This window comes from Trachemys scripta, chromosome 3 (genome assembly GCF_013100865.1).
Source record: "Trachemys scripta elegans isolate TJP31775 chromosome 3, CAS_Tse_1.0, whole genome shotgun sequence".
NCBI lineage: Eukaryota > Metazoa > Chordata > Testudines > Emydidae > Trachemys > Trachemys scripta.
The window spans coordinates 74,133,533-74,154,616 of record NC_048300.1 but is presented as its reverse complement, the minus strand read 5'-3'; the positions used below and the strand labels follow the sequence as shown (position 1 = coordinate 74,154,616).

Genomic DNA, 21,084 nt, shown 5'->3' with positions numbered 1-21,084 from the left:
GGAGAGCACAGGTGATCACAGATAGCTCATCCACACAGGTAACCATGCAGGCTGATAATCGAAAAAGAGCACCAGCATGGACCGTACGGGAGGTATTGGATCTGATCGCTATATGGGGAGAGGATTCAGTGCTAGCAGAACTTTGTTTGAAAAGACGAAATGCCAAAACTTTTGAAAAAAATCTCCAAGGGCATGATGGAGAGAGGCCCCAATAGGGACTCAGATCAGTGCAGCGTGAAAGTCAAGGAGCTCAGACAAGCCTATCAAAAAACAAAGGAGGCAAACGGTCGCTCCAGGTCAGAGCCGCGGACATGCCGCTTCTACACCAAGCTGCATGCAGTTCTAGGGGGGGCCGCCACCACTACACCACCTCTGACCGTGGATTCCGAGGCGGGGGTAATCTCATCAGCTACACCTGAGGATTCTGCGGACGGGGAAGAGGAGGACAAGGAGGACGAGCTTGCGGAGAACACCCAGCACTCCATTCTCCCCAACAGCCAGGATCTTTTTCTCAGCCTGACTGAAGAACCCTCCCAAGCCAGCATCCAAGACCATGACCCAATAGAAGGGACCTCAGGTGAATTTACCTTTTAAAATATAAAACATGGTTTAAAAGCAAGCGTTTTTTAATGATTACTTTGCCCTGAGGACTTGGGATGCATTCACGGCCAGTACAGCTACTGGAAAAGTCTGTTAACGTGTCTGGGGATGGAGCGGAAATCCTCCAGGGACATCTCCATGAAGCTCTCCTGGAGGTACTCCAAAAGCCTTGCCACAAGGTTTCTGGGCAGTGCAGCCTTATTCCGTCCTCCGTGGTAGGACACTTGACCACGCCATGCTAGTAGCAAGTAATCTGGTAACATTGCATGACAAAGCCTGGCAGCGTATGGTCCCGGTGTTTGCTGGCATTCAAGCAACATCTGTTCTTTATCTCGCTGTGTAATCCTCAGGAGAGTGATATCGCTCATGGTAACCTGGTTGAAATACGGGAATTTAATTAAGGGGACAGATGTGGCCGTTCCTACTGGGCTGTTTGCCTGTGGCTGAAAAGAAATCCTTCCCTGCGTTTAGCCAAGCGCAGGGGGGGAGGGAATTAGCCCTGAGCTTTTCACGTTTGGCTAGCAGGGATCTTCCCTGATACCAGCCACGTGGTGGCGGGAGGGATAAAGTGATCATCCAGAGAATTGGATTGGGGAGGGGTTAGTTTGTTTTCTGCTGCTGAAGGTTAACAGGAAAACCGCAGCATTCAACGGGCTTTGCTTGGTATGTGGAAAAGGAGGGCGCAGAAGCTGAAAGACAATGGCTTACCATGGCCGCATGCAAGCCGAATTCTGTTGCCCGGACCTGCGTCTGTGATCTCTAGCAGCAAAGCCACAGGCACTCAATATTAAGAGGAAAAATGCGACCTTGCACAGAAATCACATGTGCTAGTAATGTGAATAGTGTTGGTCACCATGAAAGAGTATAAGCATTGTTCTCAAAAATGTATCTTTTTAAAAAATTCTCTCCTTTTTTCCCTCCCTCCAGCAGCTGCAAATTTTTCAAGCCTCCCTCCTCTGTCCCGAAAGCTATCTCAGATAAGGCGTCGGAAAAAGAAGACGCGAGATGAGATGTTCGCGGAAATCATGGAATCCACCCGCAGTGAAAGAGCTCATCTGAATGAGTGGAAGGACATGGCTTCTAAGTATAGGAAAGATGCCAGTGAACGTGAGGACAGGAGGGACCAACGTGAGGAGAGGAGAGACGCTCGAGATGAGAGGTGGCGTCAGGAAGATCAGAGGAGGCAGGATGCAACGCTGGGGCTGCTGCGTGAGCAAACAGACATGCTCCGGTGTCTGGTGGAACTTCAGGAACGGCAGCAGGATAACAGAGTGCCGCTACAGCCCCTGTATAATCCCCCTCCCCATGTTCCATAGTCTCCTCACCCAGACATGTAAGAACACGGGGGGGGGGGGGAGGGAGGCTCTGTACACCCTCCCATTCCACCCCAGTGGACAGCCCAAGCAAAAGGCTGTCATTTTTTCATTTTTTTAACCGTTTTTTTTAGTGGCCTTTTCCTTCCCGCTGATCCTCCTCCCAAACCCCACCCAGGTTATCTCCCTCTTTTTATAATCAATTAATAAAGAATAAATGATTTTTAAACGATAGTGACTTTATTTCCTTTGATAGCAAGCTGGGGGAAGGGGGAGGGTGGGTTCCTTACAGAGAATGAGTCAATAAAGGGGGCGGGTTTTCAGCGAGGAGAAACAAACAGAAATTTCACACTGTAGCCTGGCCAGTCATGAAACTGGTTTTCAAAGCTTCTCTGATGCGCAGCGCTTCCTGGTGTGCTCTTCTAATTGCCGTGGTGTCTGGCTGTGCGTAATCAGCAGCCAGGCGATTTGCCTCAGCCTCCCACCCTGCCATAAAGGTCTCCCCCTTACTCTCACAGATATTGTGGAGCACACAGCAAGCAGCAATAACAATGGGGATATTGCTTTGGCTGAGGTCTGAACGAGTCAGTAACGATCGCCAGCGACCTTTTAAACGGCCAAATGCACATTCTACCACCATTCTGCACTTGCTCAGCCTGTAGTTGAACAGCTCCTGACTACTGTCCAGGCTGCCTGTGTATGGCTTCATGAGCCATGACATTAAGGGGTAGGCTGGGTCCCCAAGAATAACTATTGGCATCTCAACATCCCCAACGGTTATTTTCTGGTCCGGGAAGTAAGTCTCTGCCAGTCTGACCTGGGGGACAATTTCCTTCCCAACCCTACATATGGCGATCAGATTCTGAGCAAGAATCTGAGAGAGAATTCTCAATACCATTTCAGAGCACTGGCCCACCCTGCCCTGTGTCCTATCTCCATCTGTAGCTATCTGATGCTTCAGAGGAAGGAGATCCAAAAAGTGCATTTGGGGAGGGGAGAGAATGTCCCTTCCTGACCCCTGCAAGTGATCAGCTTAAGCCCTGAAGCATGAGCTTTAGGAACATAAGACCTAAACTGGAAGGAGACTCCAGGTTGGCTGAGCCATGCCCCCCCTTTTCCTCCCCCTCCCCCCCCATCCCGAACATCCCTATCATACAATCCCACTCCTAGAGCTTGACAAGCTCTTTCTTAAAGCTAATTGGGTTGTTTGCCCCCCAAAATCCTATTGGGAGGCCATTCCAGAAACTTAACTCTTCTGATGGTTAAAAACCTTATTATTTCCAGCCTAAATTTATTAATGGTCAGTTTATATCCAATTGTCCTTGTGGCACTATTGTTCTTTAACTTAAATAGCTCTTCACCTTCCGTGGTTTTTACCTCCTGATGTATTTATAGAGAGCAATTCATATCCCTTCTCGGCCTTCGTTTTGCTAGGCTAAACAAGCTAACCTCTTAGTCTCCTCTCATAAAATAGTTGTTCCATCTTATCTTACAGGCCATGCCCCCATCTAATGTACTCTGATTTCATACAATCTCAATGCTAGCATGTGTCTTTTCTCTACAGTTTCTGCCATTTTAAACTAGTTTTCCCACTGTTCATCTGCTTCCAAAAATCTCATCTTGGAACCACACTTCTCCCTTGCCTGGCTAAAGAGGAGACAGCAGTGGTTGTACTGAGGGGTGAATTATCGTTCTGGAGGGAGATTACTAGTAGGAGTTCCTCAGGGATTGGTTCCAAGACCAATCTTGTTCAATATTTTTCTGAATGACCTTGGCACAAAAGGTAGAAGTGTACTAATGAAACTTGCTGATACAAAGTTTGGAGGCCCCATCAGTATGAAGGAGGATCAGTATGTTATACAGGAAAATTTGGATGACCTTGAAGATTGGAGTGACAGAAATGGGATGAAATTCAATAGTACAAAAATGTAGTTCATGAATTTAAGGTCTAGTTTCTGCTACAGTCTGGAGGCACATCAGTTGAAAACAGAGGAGGACAGACCTGGGGGTGTTGGTCGATCTCAGGATGACAGTGAGCTACCAGTGTGATGTGGCTGCAAAAATAATTTTCATGCAAAAGGCCAATAATGGAGCTCTAGGGAGCCCCTCGCAACAGAGGGAGGAGGTGGACCAACTAAAAATGAACAAAATGCTAATTAATGCAGTGTAAATGCAAAATATTCCACAAATTTAGAACTTATTTTACAATGTAAGACTTTTCTCTTCTTGTATTATTAGGTTATTATTGAAGTGACAGAGATGTTGCACAATGCCAGCTTACTCATAGATGACATTGAAGATAACTCAAAGCTACGACGGGGCTTTCCGGTGGCTCATAGCATCTATGGAATTCCATCTGTAATAAATTCTGCTAATTATGTGTATTTCCTTGGTCTGCAGAAGGTTTTAACACTTGATCACCCAGAAGCTGTGAAAGTGTTCACTCGTCAGCTGCTGGAACTCCATCAGGGCCAAGGTTTGGATATTTACTGGAGAGATACATACACCTGTCCTACAGAAGCAGAGTATAAAGCCATGGTACTGCAAAAGACAGGTGGTCTCTTTGGATTAGCTGTGGGCCTCATGCAGTTGTTCTCCAATTATAAAAGAGACTTAAAACCACTCCTTAATACACTTGGGCTCTTCTTCCAAATACGAGATGACTATGCTAATTTACACTCCAAAGAATATAGTGAGAACAAGAGTTTTTGCGAAGATTTAACTGAGGGCAAGTTCTCATTCCCAACTATTCATGCTATTTGGTCCAGACCTGAAAGCACTCAGGTGCAGAATATTTTGCGTCAAAGGACAGAAAATGTAGATATAAAAAAATACTGTGTACATTACCTTGAGAATGTAGGTTCCTTTGAGTACACTCGGCAAACGCTGCAAAAGCTTGAATCTGAAGCATATAAACAGATTGAGTCACTTGGGGGAAACCCTGAACTTGTAGCACTAGTTGAACACTTAAGCAAAATGTTCAAAGAAAATGAAAATTAACTAATTGATTTGACTTGTGGTTTGGGGAGGGAAACTTTAAAACCAGAATGTATTAACTAGACTTTCGTACTAAATCGATGTAAAGAAAAGTGTAAAAATGATGTTTATTTAAAATTACTTATAGAAACTGCTATATTAGATATTGTGTAAGTAGTAATTGAAGGGTATTTGTATGCACCACAAATTCTCTGCAGCTTTAATTACAACTGCTTACAAAATATTGCATAGAGAAATAAACTTGCATAGATCTGTTAAGGTAAAATTGTTAATTTTAGTTTTTCATGTGAATCTTTCAGTTGTAATCTCCACTGCACAGTCATTGGTGTTTATTTTAGCTATAGAGTTTGTGCCCTCTAAGAACACTGCAGGTTTTAATCTGGTTGAGATAGGATTGACTAAATTTCCATATTAAATTGAATTTGCTCTGTTTAGGAGCTTTTGTATTTTTTTTAAACATGGAGATTTAGGTAACACTTTTTGCAATATATTCCTTGTCCTTTTTAAAGTTAACAAAAATAGGTTTTATTAAAGTGGGATGGATGGAGAAGAAAGGCTCCACAATGGTCAATGACTTTTTCTGTACAACAAACCAATCTAGATGTGTCGCCACAGAGGCAGATGTGGGGAACGATGGTATACTAGGCAAATCAGTGTTGCCAAATGGATTTGAAATCATGAGTTATTTTTAGCATGAATCATTCAGAGCATTAGCTTGGCCAACAAGGGCACAGGCATTGTCCATTCAAGTGGCACTAACACTCTGGTCTGATATACCACCGTAGTACCAATTTCTTGATAGTCTCCTTTAGGTAATTTAGTTAAGAATAAGTGGAGTATTTACTTCCTTTGTACTTGTGATGGAATCTCTTAAGTATTAGAGCAGACTAGTTTGGTTATATCAAATCAGATGATTTTCTGACTTAAAGATATGTCAAACCTGCACCAATAGCCAAAAGCTCATATTGGATGTTAAAGCTGGCACGCAAGTTTAAAAAAACATTTCATTGGTAACAGTTTCAAAAAAACAAACATAAAAACAGATTAACTGCAAATAGTAACATAGCAAATGGTCACCTAGTGTCTTTAGTTACCTCTGTGCTTCAGATATATTGCCAAAAATTCTCCTTGTGATTTAATGTCTTAAACTTTAAATGTAATTGAGAAAATATGTATGCACACAATCCCATAGTTCTAATTTCAATTTCTGGGTGGCCGTAGGGCCACGTCTATATTATAAAACATATGTCGACTCAAGTTACATCGACATACTGCCACCACAATTAGTACATCACTTGTGCACATGTGTAGTTGGCTCCTTGTGTCGGCGGTGCACATACTCACCAGGGGGCTTGTATTGATAGAGTGCAGTGTAGCTATCCCACTGTGCAGTCCAGCACAATGTCTTTTGGGAAGTTTTGGCAGTGAATGAAGGGACTAAAATAAGTCATGCAGGGGTGACTAGGAGCATGGGGTCAACTTCCCAGTTTGCTAGTGACTCGTGGGCTACCATCTCTGACAGTAGCATGGAACCTACACGGCTCTGCTCTGTTGTCATGAGCGTTGCAAGCCCAGGGTACGCAATCCTGGAATATTTGCAGAGCAACAAGAAGAACTAAATGAGTGGGGAACATGACTGTTCCTTGGAGGATCGATTGCTGTGGGGCATAGTGAGAACCAGTTCAAAGTTATTGGCACTAATGGAGCAGCTGCAGATGGTGGAGCGCCGTTTCTGGGCCCAAGAAACAAGCACTAACTTGTGGGATCATAAAATTTGGGATGATTAGCAGTGGCTGCAGAACTTTCAGATGTGCAAGACCACATTCCTGGATCTGTGCACTGAGCTTGCCCCAGCCCTCTAGCGCAAGGACACCAAAACGAGAGCTGCACTGATGGTGGAGAAGCGAGTGGCAATTGCACTATGAAACTTGCTATGCCAAATTGATTCCTGACTGACCATAGCAATTTGAAGTGAGGAAATCCACCATAGTGGCCCTTAATTGCTGCCTCCTATGCAGGACATGATGGATGGATTTTCAGCAATGGAATTCCCAAACTGCGGTGGAGTAATAGATAGCATGCATATCCCTATTTTGGCACTAGAGCACCTTGCCGCTGTACATCAACAGAGGTGGCTACTTTTCTATGGTTATGTAAACATTGGTCGATCACTGGAGATGCTTCATTGACATCAGTGTAGGCTGGTCAAGGAAGGCACATGGCACTCATTTAGGAACATAGGGTTGTTCAGAAAGCTACAAGAAGTCTCCTTTCTGACCAGCGGATTACCACTGGGAACATTCAAATGCCAATACTGATCATGGGTAACCCAGCCTACCCCAGGCACCTCAACAGCACCAAGGAACGGTTCAACTATTGGCTCAGCAAGTGCAGAACGACAGATGAATGTGCTTTTGGCCATTTGAAGGGTTGCTGACATTGTTTACTTGCAAGATGGGACCTTGGTGAGAAAAATATCCCAATGATTATACTATATGCTGAGTCCTGCATGCTATATGTGAAGTGATGGGGAAAAATTTCTACCAGAGTGGAGGGCAAAGGTGGAGTGACTGTCTGCTGAATCTGAACAGCCAGATATCAGCAGGGCCAGCTTTAGGACCTGCAGGGCCCGATTCGAATACCCGGCGGCAGTCCGGGTCTTCAGCACTTTGGCGGCGGGGGGTCCGCTCCGCATCTTCCGCGGCACTGAAGAACCCCCGCCGCCAAAGTGCCGCTGAAGACCCGGAGCGGACCACCGCCAAGTGAATATGAGTAAAAAAAAACTTAAGGCGCCTAAGGTGCAGGGCCCTCTTAGGCGCAGGACCTGATTCCGGGGAATTGGCCTAAAGCCAGCCCTGGATACCAGGGTCCTTAAAAGAGCTCAATTTAGAGGTATATGGCTCAGAGCCTTTGAAAGACCATTTTACCAACGAGCCAGCATTTTGTAGTGTTCTCTACCTGGCCATGTTTTTTGGTGGCCTGGTAGGAGTCATGTGGTGACTGCTGTATGTCTATGCACCTAGTAATTTTGTTTGTAAATGATCCTATAAGTTGTGTGACCCTATGCAATAACAGCTAATTGATAATGTTCAGAACTGCTGATCCCTTGGCAGCATATGTTGTGAATTAATAAAGATGAATTATGTTCCAAATAATAGAGTTGTATTATGTAACAAAATCAGTGCAAGAAATGGGCAATTTTAAAACAAATACATTTAAAAAATTAACAAAACTGAATCCATTAAGAAAGAGCTTATGAAACGGAAATGATATTCATGTCTGTTTCATTTATACATATACACACACTGCCATATGGAAGCCACAGTTCATGTGAAGCTGTGATTGTCTTTAATGGCCCACAAGGAGTAGTGATAAGGATAGTGCAGTGATCTCTGATGCCATGTGACATGTTGGGGCGGGGAGAGCAGCAAATAGGGTGGTCCTGATTGAGTTCTCAATGGGCTGCAGAGGGACACAAACCTAGGATTGTTGGACCTGCAAGTCCACCAGAGTTTACTGCATCTGTGTTTGCTGCCTGAAAAGTCCCCTTACGTCCTGGTGCATTTCCTTCTTCTGCTGGGACTCCTGGGCCTTTCTCCTGTCCACTCTTTCCTTCTGCTCAGTATTCATCATCCAGGCCCTGTGCTCATTGTTCAATGCAGCACGGGCATGCAGATCTCGTTGAACAGGTCATCCCAAGTCCCCTTTTCTCCTTACCGGCTCAGGCGTCCCAGAGGTGTAGAGGGAGAGACCCTGGAGACTGCAGCGACAGCAGCTGAAGATAAAACACAGAGGTCAATTGTCAACGTATTCACTATAGAAACAAACTTAAGATGCTGAACTTGCTCCCTTTGTTCCCCTAAAGTTTTAAGACTACATTCTCACATCTGCTTGGAATTGCCTGTGTACTGTGCCAGTCACAGCATGAGCCTGGGTGAGTGTGGCCCACCAGGAGTTGGGGAAACGAGGACATTGCTGGCTTGCATGATTCTAGTAGTAAAAGGCAGTGAATATTGGTGCCATTTCCCACAGGCAGTGGTGATTTTAGCTGATATAGCACTCCTGAAGGTAACACAGGCAGAGCAAGCACAGCTGCTGCTGGCATCCCGAAGCCACCTGGGTCCACACAAGCTACTAGCTTGTGTACTGCAATGGTGCCTGCTGAAGTTGCTGGTGAATGGCTGGGAAAGTGTCCTACTATGGAGGAAGAAATAAGGCATTGCTCTCTAAAACATTTTGGCTGAGGATTACAGACTACCTGTGTGAACTTTTCATCAAGATCTCTCAGGAGGATTGAAGGGACATCTGTGTATGTACAAAATGAGCTAGCAGACCACCACAGCAGGTCGTTTCAAGTCCACAAGTGGTCCCTTTGCCTGGACATCGCATTTTTAATCTTCCAGAGGTGGGGCTTTCCCCAGATAGACCTATTTGCCATGCGACACAACAGAAAGTGCCAGCAGTTCTGCTTCTTCCAGAATCACAGCCTAGGTTTCAGAGCGGACACATTCCTCCTTCCATGGGAAGGCCATCCCCTTTCCACCCATATCGCTCATTCATAAGGTACTCCTCAAGATCCGGAGGGAACGAGTTCAGGTCATATTAACAGCACCAGCCTGGCCCCGTCAGCACTGGTACACCTCTCTCCTAGACATGTCCATGGAAGCACCCTTCCACTCTTCCCAGACCTTCTGACGCAAGATCACTGTCGTCTTCAACATCCGAACCTTGTGTTGCTTCACCTCACAGTGTGGAAGCTCCATGGTTGAACCCAATGGAGATTTCCTGTCCAGAACAGGTTCGACTAAGTCTCCTTGGCAGCAGGAAACCCTCTACTAGAGCCACCTACCTTGCCAAGTGGAAGAGATTTTCAGTCTGGTTAGCGCAGCACTATTCATGCTCGACACTAGCCTCAGTGCAGCTCATTCTGGATTACCTCTTCCATCTGAAGCAGCGGGGGCTTTTGTTGTCCTCAATAAGAGTGCACTTAGCCGCCATATCGGCCTTCCATCCGGGCGCGGGGGGGCCACTCTGTGTTTGCTAATCCTATGATCAGCCAATTTTTAAAAGGGCTTGACAAGCCCCACATCCCTCCTGGACCACCTTGGGGTGCTGCCCCTCACCCAGGGAACCCCACTCCCCTGAGCCCACCTCACGTCAGTGATCCACTGCCAGTCCTCATCTAGCCCCTTTACTCAGAGGTAAACTGCAGTCTGCAATGGCCACTCATCATTGGCTAGGGGGTTAGACCTGCTGCCTTTCCCTACAGCCCCAGTACTTCCTTAGACCTTCCTGTCAGGCCTCAGCCTGGGAGGTTGCCAGGCTTGAGCTCCCCAACTCAGCCTGCCTCTTCCCCAGCACTGCTTTATTGAAGGTATCCTGTGTTCCCACGCAGCCCAGTTCTTCCCACCCCAAGGCTGGAGTGAGACTGCCTGCCTCCTAGCTCACAGCCCTTTTTATACCAGCCCTACCGGACCCAGATTGGCTGCTACCTGCGCTGCCCTGATTGCCTCCTCGGGGCAGCCCTTTCCCAGAGCTTGTTTTTAACCCCTTTCTGACTGGAGCGGGGTGATCACCCCACTACCCTAAATTGCACTCCACCGGCAAGGAGCAGAGACTTCATTTTCTGGATGTCCACAGGGCGCTAGCCTTTTACATCGAGAGAATGTTGCCGTTTAGAAAATCGGTCCAGTTATTCATGGCAGATCTGAAAAGCTCTGCGTGTGTCATCACAATGCATTTCATCATGGATCATGTCCTGCATTCGTGACTGCTACAACCTGTGGCGGTTTTCGCACCCCCAATCACTGCGCACTCTACCAGGGTGCAGGCTTCATCAACAGCGTTCCTGGCGCAGGTCCCCACTCAGGAAATCTGCAGAGTGGTGATGTGGTCCTCCGTGCACACTTTCACCATGCACTATGCGATTACCCAGCAGGCCAGACACGATGCAGCCTTTGGACGAGTAGTACTCCAATCAGTGGAAGACTCCAACCCTATCTCCTAAACTTAGGCGTGTGCATCATCTGATTGGAATTGACATGAACAAGCACTTGAGTAACCATTTTTTCTTCATCTTCTCGTAACTGTTGTTCTTCGAGATGTGGTGTTCATGTCCATTCCAATACCCATTCTCTTACCCCTCTTTCAGAGTAGCCGGCAAGAAGGAACTGAGGGGGTGGTGGGTCGGCAGGACTCTATATTGAGTGCCATGAAGGCATGACTCCTGGTGGTGCTCAGGCTGACCGGACGGGAGACTGCTATGGGAAAAATCTTCTGGCTACCGTGCACAGGCACGCACCTGGAATGGACATGAACAATGCATCTCGAAGAACAACCGTTACGAGGTGAGTAGCCATTTTTTAGCTGTGTTGAGCAGCAGCTTTCTTACTACAATTAGGATGAGAAACCACCCAATGAATTTTGCCCTGGGAAAAATAAAATGAGTTAATGTTTTATTTATAGATCATTACTGTCAGGTACAAAGGTCACCTTCCAGAAACTTCTAGATTCTAAAACCAAGCCCCCAAAAACTTAACTCCACATACTTTGTCCTCTTCCTTATCTAATTACAGCTGGATTTATGGACTAGGCATGATCTCAATCGCCACCCATTTTCTTCCCGTCCTCCAGGCATTTTAGACATTTTCCAAACTTACTGTTTCCTAATGGCTAGAGCAACAGCCTCAGTGCTGCTGTCGTTCCTTCCCTTTTTGCTTCGATTCTACAGATTGAAATAGAACCTAATGTTTCCAATATTTAAAAAAAAAAAAATCTCATGTCTCTTGAATGTGTTTTGTACATGAGTGACAAAAGTGCAAAGAATGAGGGAAGAGACTGAAGTGTTTTCTCCAAAAATCTTTTCACTCTAATTTACCTTTGCATAATATGCTTAAATGCTTTGCTGAATGAGGACCTGAATGGTGTGCTATGCATTTCTTCTCCCACTTCCACACTAAACCTTGGCTCCGCCCCCACCTCCTCTCAAGGGTTAACCAGTTAACCCAGCCAATGAATTTCCTGCTTTCTTGTGGCCAGTAAAGCTCCAGCAGCAGCCTTTCCCAAAAGGGCAACGCAACCTCCTGCGGCATTATATGCTATTTAATTTTCACTGTAATATAAAATACTAAATTGGGATTTAGAAATGCACTTGCCATTAGAGAACTTCACTCTTTTTGTCAACCTTTTTATTATTGGATCAGTTCTAATTACTGTACACTTAGCAAATGTGAACCCCTATCAAATGTAATAGCTGTACATGGGGCTCAGTAGATGGTACATCTCTTCTTTATTCTAGCCTTCGTTGCTCTGCCTTCTCAAGGTTATAGGCAAATTCATTTTCAAGGAGCTACCTCTGCATTTAAAAAAAAAAAAAACTGTTTGAAAGCAGTAGCACATAAGTGTTCTGTCTGGAACAATGGAAGCTTTTGCTGGATGAGGATTTAAATGGAACTCCTCTAACTGGGCTGTGAAGATTTACTGTTTCAGGAAAGGGATATTGATTTTTTTTGTTTTTTTTCCTGTACTGAGCTACCCAGAGGTGAAGAACACCTTCCTGCGGAGAGATTGGTCTGATATATCTTCATTAGCTGCAGCTCTCTCCTTATTTGAAGCCAAGTGAGAGCAGTTCATCTAGCGTAGTGTTTCAGTGCTAGCTCCTTCCTCTGGAAGAGCCAGAATGAAACCAATCACAGTACTTAACCTGTTTCAGTTGAAAGGGAGAGAGAACTTTAAAGGACACACACATCCTGCCGCTAGGAAAGACTACATGGTGTGTAAATTTATGCAGAACTCCTCCCTGTGTTTATAAAATTGTGTTGGAAGACAATAGGTATTACACTTAAAATTACCCAATTCATAAATTATCAGCTACTGGTTACATGTAACTGTCATACAACTAGCTTTTCCTAGTCATGATTAAAACTAGGGCAAAAATCAGTGAATAGTGAAGATAGTTACATAACTATATTCCAATTTTTGCTGCCAGAAAAACAATCTGTTCCATGCTGTCTGGATAATCTTGTGTAAGATTAACATCTTCCCTTACAACCAATTAATGGAAATCAAATTTGAAACTTGCTTCAGTCAGTTCTGTGCTCGACCAAGAGACGAATGAGTGGAAGATGAGAAAATCTGACAAAGGTATTGCTAATCCAGCCATACTTGGAGTTTCTCATTTTAAATGGAGCAGCAGAAGCAAATACTGCCTGGTTTAAAAAAAAAAAAAAAATCTATGTATTGCATGAGAATTGACTGAAAATTACATTTTTTTTTTTTTTTTTAGGGGTAGTCTGATATACGTAACTACAGTAGATTCCACTTAATAGAAATCCTGATATTCACAACTTCCAGTTAATGGCAACATATTGCTGGGAACCAATCCCATATCATTAACATCACTGTTAACAGGATTTGGATATTTGCAAGGGCATGCTGCTTATTATCAACCTCTTTTGAAAGAAAGGTGCCACCTGCAGGCAAGTTTGGAGGCTGCAGCCAGGGAAGGATGTGTTGGGACATGCCTTCTCTGGCTGCTGCCATGCAAACTTGCCTGCAGTCAGTGCTCAGCCTGCCCCAGACCTTCCTTTTGGGGCTGCCACCCGGCAAATCTGTCTGCACACAGGAGGTAAGAGGCTATAGGCTGGAAAGAGAGGCTGTGGGAAGGGCAATAGGAAGGAGGGGGCTGCAGCCCTGCAAACTTGCCTGCATCCAGGAAGTAAGGGGATGCAGGCAGGGAAGGGAGGCTGTGGGCAGACTAGTAGCAGGGATTGGGGCTATAGTCTTGATGCTGGAACTGCATGGTTCCTCTCCCTGTGCTCTCCAGGTTGTGCCCTGCTGGGGAACTTCATGCAGGGAAGAATGTGCTGAGCCTTAACCCCCTGGAGTGTGTGCAGGAAGAGTTATGGGTATGCAGCTCCGTCAGCTCCAGCGCTCCCGTTCCCTGTAGAAAGCCCCAGCCTCTAGGCTGCTGTCCTCCCTGCAGGCAGGTTTGCAGGACTGCAGGCAGTGAAGGCCTCCCACCACTTCTGTCCCTGGCTGGAGCTTCACAAACCTATCTTTTACTTATTAGCAACTGTTGGATAATAGTAACTTCTTGCTGGCAGCCAAAGAGATGGAATCTACTGGATAGAATCATTACTGGATATTTTTTAGTAGCTCTGAGCAGCACTTGCACAAATGTTAACTTTAGAACCCTGAAACTTTAGGCCCAGGTGCTCTTATGATACAAGTTGTTTCTCACATAACTGTGATATATACAGTGCTGTAAAATAGAAAACTAAGACTTCATTCATCAATGTTGATGTTTTGTGGTTTCCTTTTCCAGTTACTATCAAAACTCAAGTAGCATAGCAGGACACCAGGGGCCTAATTTATTGATCTCTATTTCAACCCTTGTTGTTTTTATCTTTCATAAAATTGGCTTATTACGGGTATATCTTCACTGCAGCGTTAGCCTGGGCTCAAGCTCAGAGGTTGCTTTATGTCATCCTTCTATGCATACATAAAAACCTCTCTTCTGAGAAAAGTGGTGCTTTTAATCCTAGCTAGCTAGCACAGCTGGGGGTAGGCGTGTTAGAGTATCTGTTCTGCTTTCATTTGAGGTGATAAGCCACCCCCCCCTTGCAATGAGAACACAGGCTAAATCACTTCCAGTGCTTTCCTGTAATTCCCACAGACTTCCCCACCCCATGTGCCCAGAAGGACAGACAAGTTCTCCCACAATTCACTGGGAAAGAACCACAGAGAAGAGTAGTTTACTGCAGCACAAAGAACCATGGGATCTGACTCCAGAAGCCCTAGCAAGCCACTAGGGAACACAGCATCAGAGAGAATACACTAACTTAGGTAATGCTTTATAGTGTGACTCCTTGCATCTGGGCTAGGCTTGGCTAACCACACAGGCTAACTTCAGCCAGACCTTTGTGAGGGAAAAGCTGATTTAGGCCCATGGGAAGCTGTCAGACAGTCTTCCTTCAGTGTATACGTGGGAATGTATGCCCATACCACACGAAGGAGCTACAGTTGACCGTGGAGAACCACACTGAGACTCTTTGGGGGGGGGGGGTGGCAGCTGCTCTTGCTTACCCCATGGCCCTGGGCTGAGACTGGAAGTACTTTGAAGTCTTGCAGGTGTGGGAGAGGGACTCAGCCCAGGGGGTTGATCGTGAGCTCAAGACCGTGGGAGAAGTGGAACTGGCTAATGCAGGAGTGTTAAAAAATCCCAGGGAAGGGACCTCACAACAGACAGGGGAGCCCCTGAAAGACCAGCAGGACCCACTAACTCCAAGCCCCATGGGTACGGAATGGCTGACCCAGAACAAGGATGTCATTGGGGAACAGAACAAAGATCGCATCATCAGCCAGGCATATGAACAACTGGCTGCTGTCAACAGGGAGGTAATTAACCCACAGAGGGCAGTATGATGGCCAAGCTTTGAGTACAGATAGGGAACACTTTTACTGCTTGGTATAGGCCTATAGGGTGACTCCCTGACTAGTGAAGTCTGGGCCCAACTCCTGGTACCCCACCCCTTTTTGAGGGAGTTTCTCCAGCTTGTGCATTCAATACCATGTGCCAACCACCTGGGGAGGGAGAAAACAATGGAAAGAATTACCAGCCAGTTCTGGCTAGGCATCCACGAAGAGGTGAAAGATTACTGCATGTTCTGCCTGGAGTGCCAGCCGACAGGACACAAGAACACTGCCAATGCCAGTAATAGACACTCTCTTTGAGAGAATTGATATGGACTTGATAGGGCAACTAGAGAAGAGCATGACTGGACACCAACATATAGTGGTGATCATAGATTGTTCCACACTGTATCCCAAGGCTATTCTGCTTTGCACAACTAATGCGGTGACCATAGCGGCGGAACTCATGAAGGTCTTCACAAAGGTGGGGATCCCCAAGGAAACAGTAACAGACTCGGGGACAAACTTCATATCATGACTGATGATGAATGTGTGTGAGCTGCGGAAAATCAAATCTTTGAGAAGGTCCATCTATTCCCCCTCCCTCCCCTCCAAACAGATGGGTTAGTCAAATGCTTCAACTGAAGGGGACACTAAGAAAATTTGTGGCTGAAGACCCCCACCACTGGGATCACTTCTTAACACCCCTCCTATTTGCATTGTGCAAAGTCCCCCCGGCCTTGATGGGGGTTTTGATCTTTGAGTTGTTGTACAGAAGGCAACCCCAGGGGAACTGAGATCTAGTTTGGAAAACCTGGGACCAGGGTAGTACAGTACATTCTCTGGCTATGAGAAAAGCTGAAGACATTAGGAGCCTTTACAAATGAAAATCTCTCTTAAGGGCCCAAGCATGTCAAAATAAATCTATGACAAGGATGCTAACCCACCTGAATTCCAACTCAGTGACAGAGTACTGCTGCTAGTGCCCAGCTCGGAGTCAAACTTAGTGGCTAGATAGCAAGGGGCCTTCAGGTGGTATGCCAGGTGGGAGCAATGGATTATGAAATTCAGCAACTGGGGAAGAGGAAAGAGACCCAGATTTATCACATAAGCCTTCTAAAGGCCTGGCAGGACCACAAGAGCATGTTCATAACATCCTTCCCTCCCAATCCAGAACTGGGCCTCCAGGCTTTGTTATCTCAGGACTCAGACATAGTTCTTGAGGGGGAAGGGCTCTAGCTATCCCTGTGGGCTCCAGTGTTGCAGGTGGTCCGATCTTTCCCTTTTGTTTTCTCAGAACAAACTCGGAGAACCCAGCTGATTTGTCACCACATCATAACAACTTGGGCAGAAGGTCTGGGAAAGCCACCACCCAGGGCCAGAAAAATGTGGGGCACTGTTCATCAGGAGCTTCAGGCAATGTTGGACCTGCGGATGGTAGAGGAATCTCACAGCAGGTGGCAGAGCCCCATTGTCGTGGTGCTCAAGACCCTAGATCTGACCAAGGGCTACTGGCAGATTCCGATAACATTTGGGTCTCAAGAGAAAACAGCCTTTGCAACAACCTTCAGCGTGTACCACTTCAAGACTGTACCCTTTGGTCTTCATGGAGCTGCTGTCACCTTCCAAAGGTTGATGGATGCAATCCTACAATTGTACCATCAGTGTGCAGCAACTTGCATAGATATGATCATTTATAGTTGTGATTGGGAGAAACACCTTGAGCATATATTGGCAGTCAGACGGGCCCTTGAGGATGCTAGCCTCAAAGTAAACGCAGCCAAGTTCTGATTGGGGTTTCATGAGGTGATGTATTTTTGATACACTGTCGGAAAGGGAAAACTTAGGCCTTCAGTTAGGAGAGTTCTGGCTTTGATGGACTTCCCTATCCCATGAACAGAGGCAAGTTAGACAATTTTTGGGATGGGCTAAGTACTATGGACAATTCATATCCAGGTTTGGCATGATAGCCAGACCCCTCACAGACCTGGTGAAGAGCTCTAGCCTCAAGAAGGTTGCTTGGTCTGAAGCCTGTGACCAAATCTTCAGGACCTTGAAAGATCTCCTGAGCAGTGAATCAGTCTTCTGCAACAGTTCATATTCCATGACGATGCTTCAGATGTATGGCTGGGGTGTATTATCCCCGGACTTTGAGAGAGAAGAACATCCAATACTCTTCATCAGACTTACTTGAGTATAGAAAAAGAAGTCTTGATGGTAAAATGGGCTATAAAGGCATTACGGTATTGCCTACTGGGAAATCCCTTGCTCTTCATAATGGATCATGCACCCTTCCGCTAGCTCAGTTCCATATAGGCCACAGGCCAGGGAACAAACATTAGAATGCAGAGGTTTTTGTCCCTGGACAAGGACTGCAAGACTTTGACTCGGAAACCCCAGCACCAGACTAAAGGGGTGTGTATGTTGGGGTGGATAAACCCACACTGGAGCATTAAGAGTGAAAGAACAACTCTGGGCCCAGGAAACCACACCCTGACAGGCCTGCAGGGCATGTTCCATTTGGAGGAGGGTCTTAAAATGGAGTCTCTTCAGCACAGCAGGTTGGTGGACAGAAAAAGGCAGACCTGCATTCACCACGGGAGAAGGACTGTGCCAGGAAGGCATCTTTTGGGGAGGTCCGCTATGTGTAACTGAGATTCCCTACCCTCCTGAGACCCATGGACCAGGTCTCCAGGGACATCAGCCTGCCAGAATGTGTCCCAAGGGGAGGGATAGAATGTCAGGAAAGGTCCATGGGAGAGCGTTAGCTGGACTTAAGGGAGCCCCTGGATCAGAACCCAGTGAAGTGGGAGGGCCTGGGTTCTCCTATCTCACAACCATTAGGCAGGGCTGCCACCACAGACTTTAACTACTGGGAGGGAGGCTCATCGGCTCACAGAAACACTATTCATTAGTCATCACTTCAAGATCTGACTCCTGATTTGGAAGAGCTATTTTGCAATCTCTTTTTCAAATAACTTCTACTTTCCACTTCCTGGAAGATGACTGCTAGTTAATCATTATAAGTGTGATCTGTGACAGGTTCCTCCCGGGTGCCACCTGGAACTGGGGTACCACTGAGCCCGCCTGACCCACCAGCCTGGGCTCTGTTTACACTGTACTGCTGTGACAGGCCCTCAAACCCCCTCCAGCATACACAGGTAGGGACACATCCAGCTGCAGCTACATACAGATGCTGAGATCAGCTCTGGATGGGAAAGCTCAGCTAAGACACCTCCCACTTCCTAAGGCATGCACCCCCCTCTGGAGTGTAAACCCAAAATTATACCATCTTGTGCTGCACAAAGAACTGTACAGCATAAGCTCATGAAATTCACCCCCTCCCTCAATGTGGAGAGGAATATACACCACTTTCTACCCCAAGTAATGTCTCCTGCACACTGGTTTTAGACAAAGCAAAAATAAATTTATTAACCTACAAAAGATAGATTTAAAGTGATATCAAACAGATCAAAGCAGATTGCATTTTTGTTTTATTTGCTTAGTAATCTAAGCTTTATATACTAAAGAAATTGGATACGAGTAGCAAATTCTCACCCTAAATGATGATTTAACCTGGCTGCAGGCTCTTAAGGGCAAGCTGCACTTGCTTGCAGCTTAAAACCCCAGATATTCCTTTCACAGGCTAGAAATCCCTCTAGCCTGTTTCCAGCCCTTCTCCCCAGTTCAGTCCTCATTTCTCAGGTGTTTCCAAGCATCTCCTTTGGGCGGGGGAGTCACAAGAACCACAGTGATGTCACTTCCCTGCTTTAAATAGCTTTTGCATATGGCGGGAACCTTTTGTCTCCAACTTTAGTTGCCTTTCAGTGGAAAAACACTGGTATTCTATGATGGAGTCCAGTACCAGGTGTCTTGGTCACATGCCCCTGTAGGGCCACAGCAGCCATGACACAGAGGCTGTTTGTAGCGTCATCAGGAAGACTTCCCCCACCCCACTTGCGTGGGCGATTAACATCTTCTAAGACCTATGGTTCTCCCTAATGCCCCTTCCCAGCCAGCCATCTAGACTGATTGCATTCTGCCTAGTGGGCATTCCCCAGGTGCAAACACTTTTGTAATAGCTGCATAGATAATATTCCTAACTTCAGTTACCAAAATGATACATGCATACAAATAGGATAATCATATCATATTCAGTGAATCAGAACATTTTCAATGGTATTTTACATGACCTTACATAAAATACATCATAGTTATGCCACAAGCATATAACAATATTACTATGAAGAATATGGGGCATAATGCCACAGGATTCACATATGCAGTAACTTGAAGAAGAAAGAATGGTAACTTACCTGATAGTAACTGTGGTTCTTTGAGAAGTTCTGAACATGTGGATCTCACGACCCACCCTCTAGCCCTGCAGCTCAGTCTGATAAATGAGTATTCTGGGTAGTGAAGGAACTGAATTGCAGTTGGGATTACTGCGCCCTTTTTGCCATCAGGACAGGGAGAGGACGACGACGTGAGGGAATGTAGGGCACATATGTGACCCATACTGGACAATGCTAATGAAACTGTTCTGATCTCCTGTGCTGGGGCACATGGGATCCATACATGCAGAACACTGTGAAGAACCACAGTTAATATCAGGTAAGCAGCTGTTAATTACAATATGTAGTGTTTGTGGTAAAATTTCCTTGACTTGATAAGTATTACAGTATACTATTACGGGTATAACTTGATGCAAACACCAACCAACCACTTTAAAATGTAATATTAATTCAATTTGATTTAGAAAATAAAACATTTATGCTTAATATTATTCCTGCATAATCTCATAAGTAATTGCCTTTAATGTCCAAAAACATCAATTTTGAAAGATATGTACTCTAAAGTGATTGATAGAAAATGTCTTAATTAAAAATGGGACATTTTCACATTATTTCACAATGTTTTTCATCATAGTTTTAACCCAAGTTGTTTGATTTCTATTTTCCTTATAATCTGAATCTTTTAAAAACTTTAAAAAAAAAAAAAAGTTACCAATTGTGTTCTCCATTCTGGCCAGGCATGTTTTTCTGTAGAACTGGTTCCAAATCTATTTTCTTGTAATATTTCAGAATCCTCTTGCTGCTTGTTTGTTAAAATGGAGTTAAAACTGAGTACACCTAAAGGAAGATATAAACAGCATACATCAAAAATTGACAAAACAAAGTTTTAATTCTTAGTTTTGTTTTCTTCAAAGCTTTAAATATTTATTAAGTAAGGTAGGTCAAGAGCCAGAACACCTTGAGGAGACTCAACCTCTGACGGGCAATGGAACCTTGTTGCAATTTAAGCCCATTGCTTCTTGTCCTATCATCAGAGGTTAAGAACAATTTTTTCACCCTCCTTCTTGTAACAACTTTTTATGTACTTGAAAACTGCTATCATGTCCTCCCTCAGTCTTCTCTTCGCTATACTAAACAATCCCAAGTTTTTCAGACTTTCCTCATAGGTCATGGTTTGTAGACCTTTAATTATTTTCATTGCTCTCTTCTGGACTTTCTCCAATTTGTCCACATCTTTCCTGAAATTGGTGCCCAGAACTGGACATAACACGCCAGTTGAGGCCTTATTATAATAGAGTAGAGCAGAAGAATTTCTTGTGTCTTGCTTACAACACTCCTGCTGATACATCCCAGAATGATGATTGCTTTTTTCTTCTTTTTTCTGCACCAGTGTTACACTGTTGACTCATATTTAGCTTGTGATCCATTATAACCCCCACACTTGTTTCCACCGTACTTCTTCCTAG

At 45.2% G+C, this 21,084-nt stretch overlaps 2 protein-coding genes across 7 annotated transcripts in view; both read left to right on the top strand.

The window, feature by feature from the left end:
- The window catches only part of GGPS1 (geranylgeranyl diphosphate synthase 1), a 60,272-nt gene extending 54,930 nt beyond the window's left edge, over positions 1 to 5,342 (top strand). For all 6 annotated transcript variants that reach the window (XM_034765081.1, XM_034765076.1, XM_034765077.1 and 3 more), the window contains one exon: positions 4,152 to 5,342. In XM_034765081.1, the coding sequence (XP_034620972.1) occupies positions 4,152 to 4,913 (762 nt within the window). In that variant the 3' untranslated portion in view covers positions 4,914 to 5,342. The remainder of the gene's footprint in view (positions 1 to 4,151) is intronic.
- The window catches only part of TBCE (tubulin folding cofactor E), a 97,779-nt gene that overhangs the window by 5,585 nt on the left and 71,110 nt on the right, over positions 1 to 21,084 (top strand). The gene's annotated exons all lie outside the window — the stretch shown is intronic.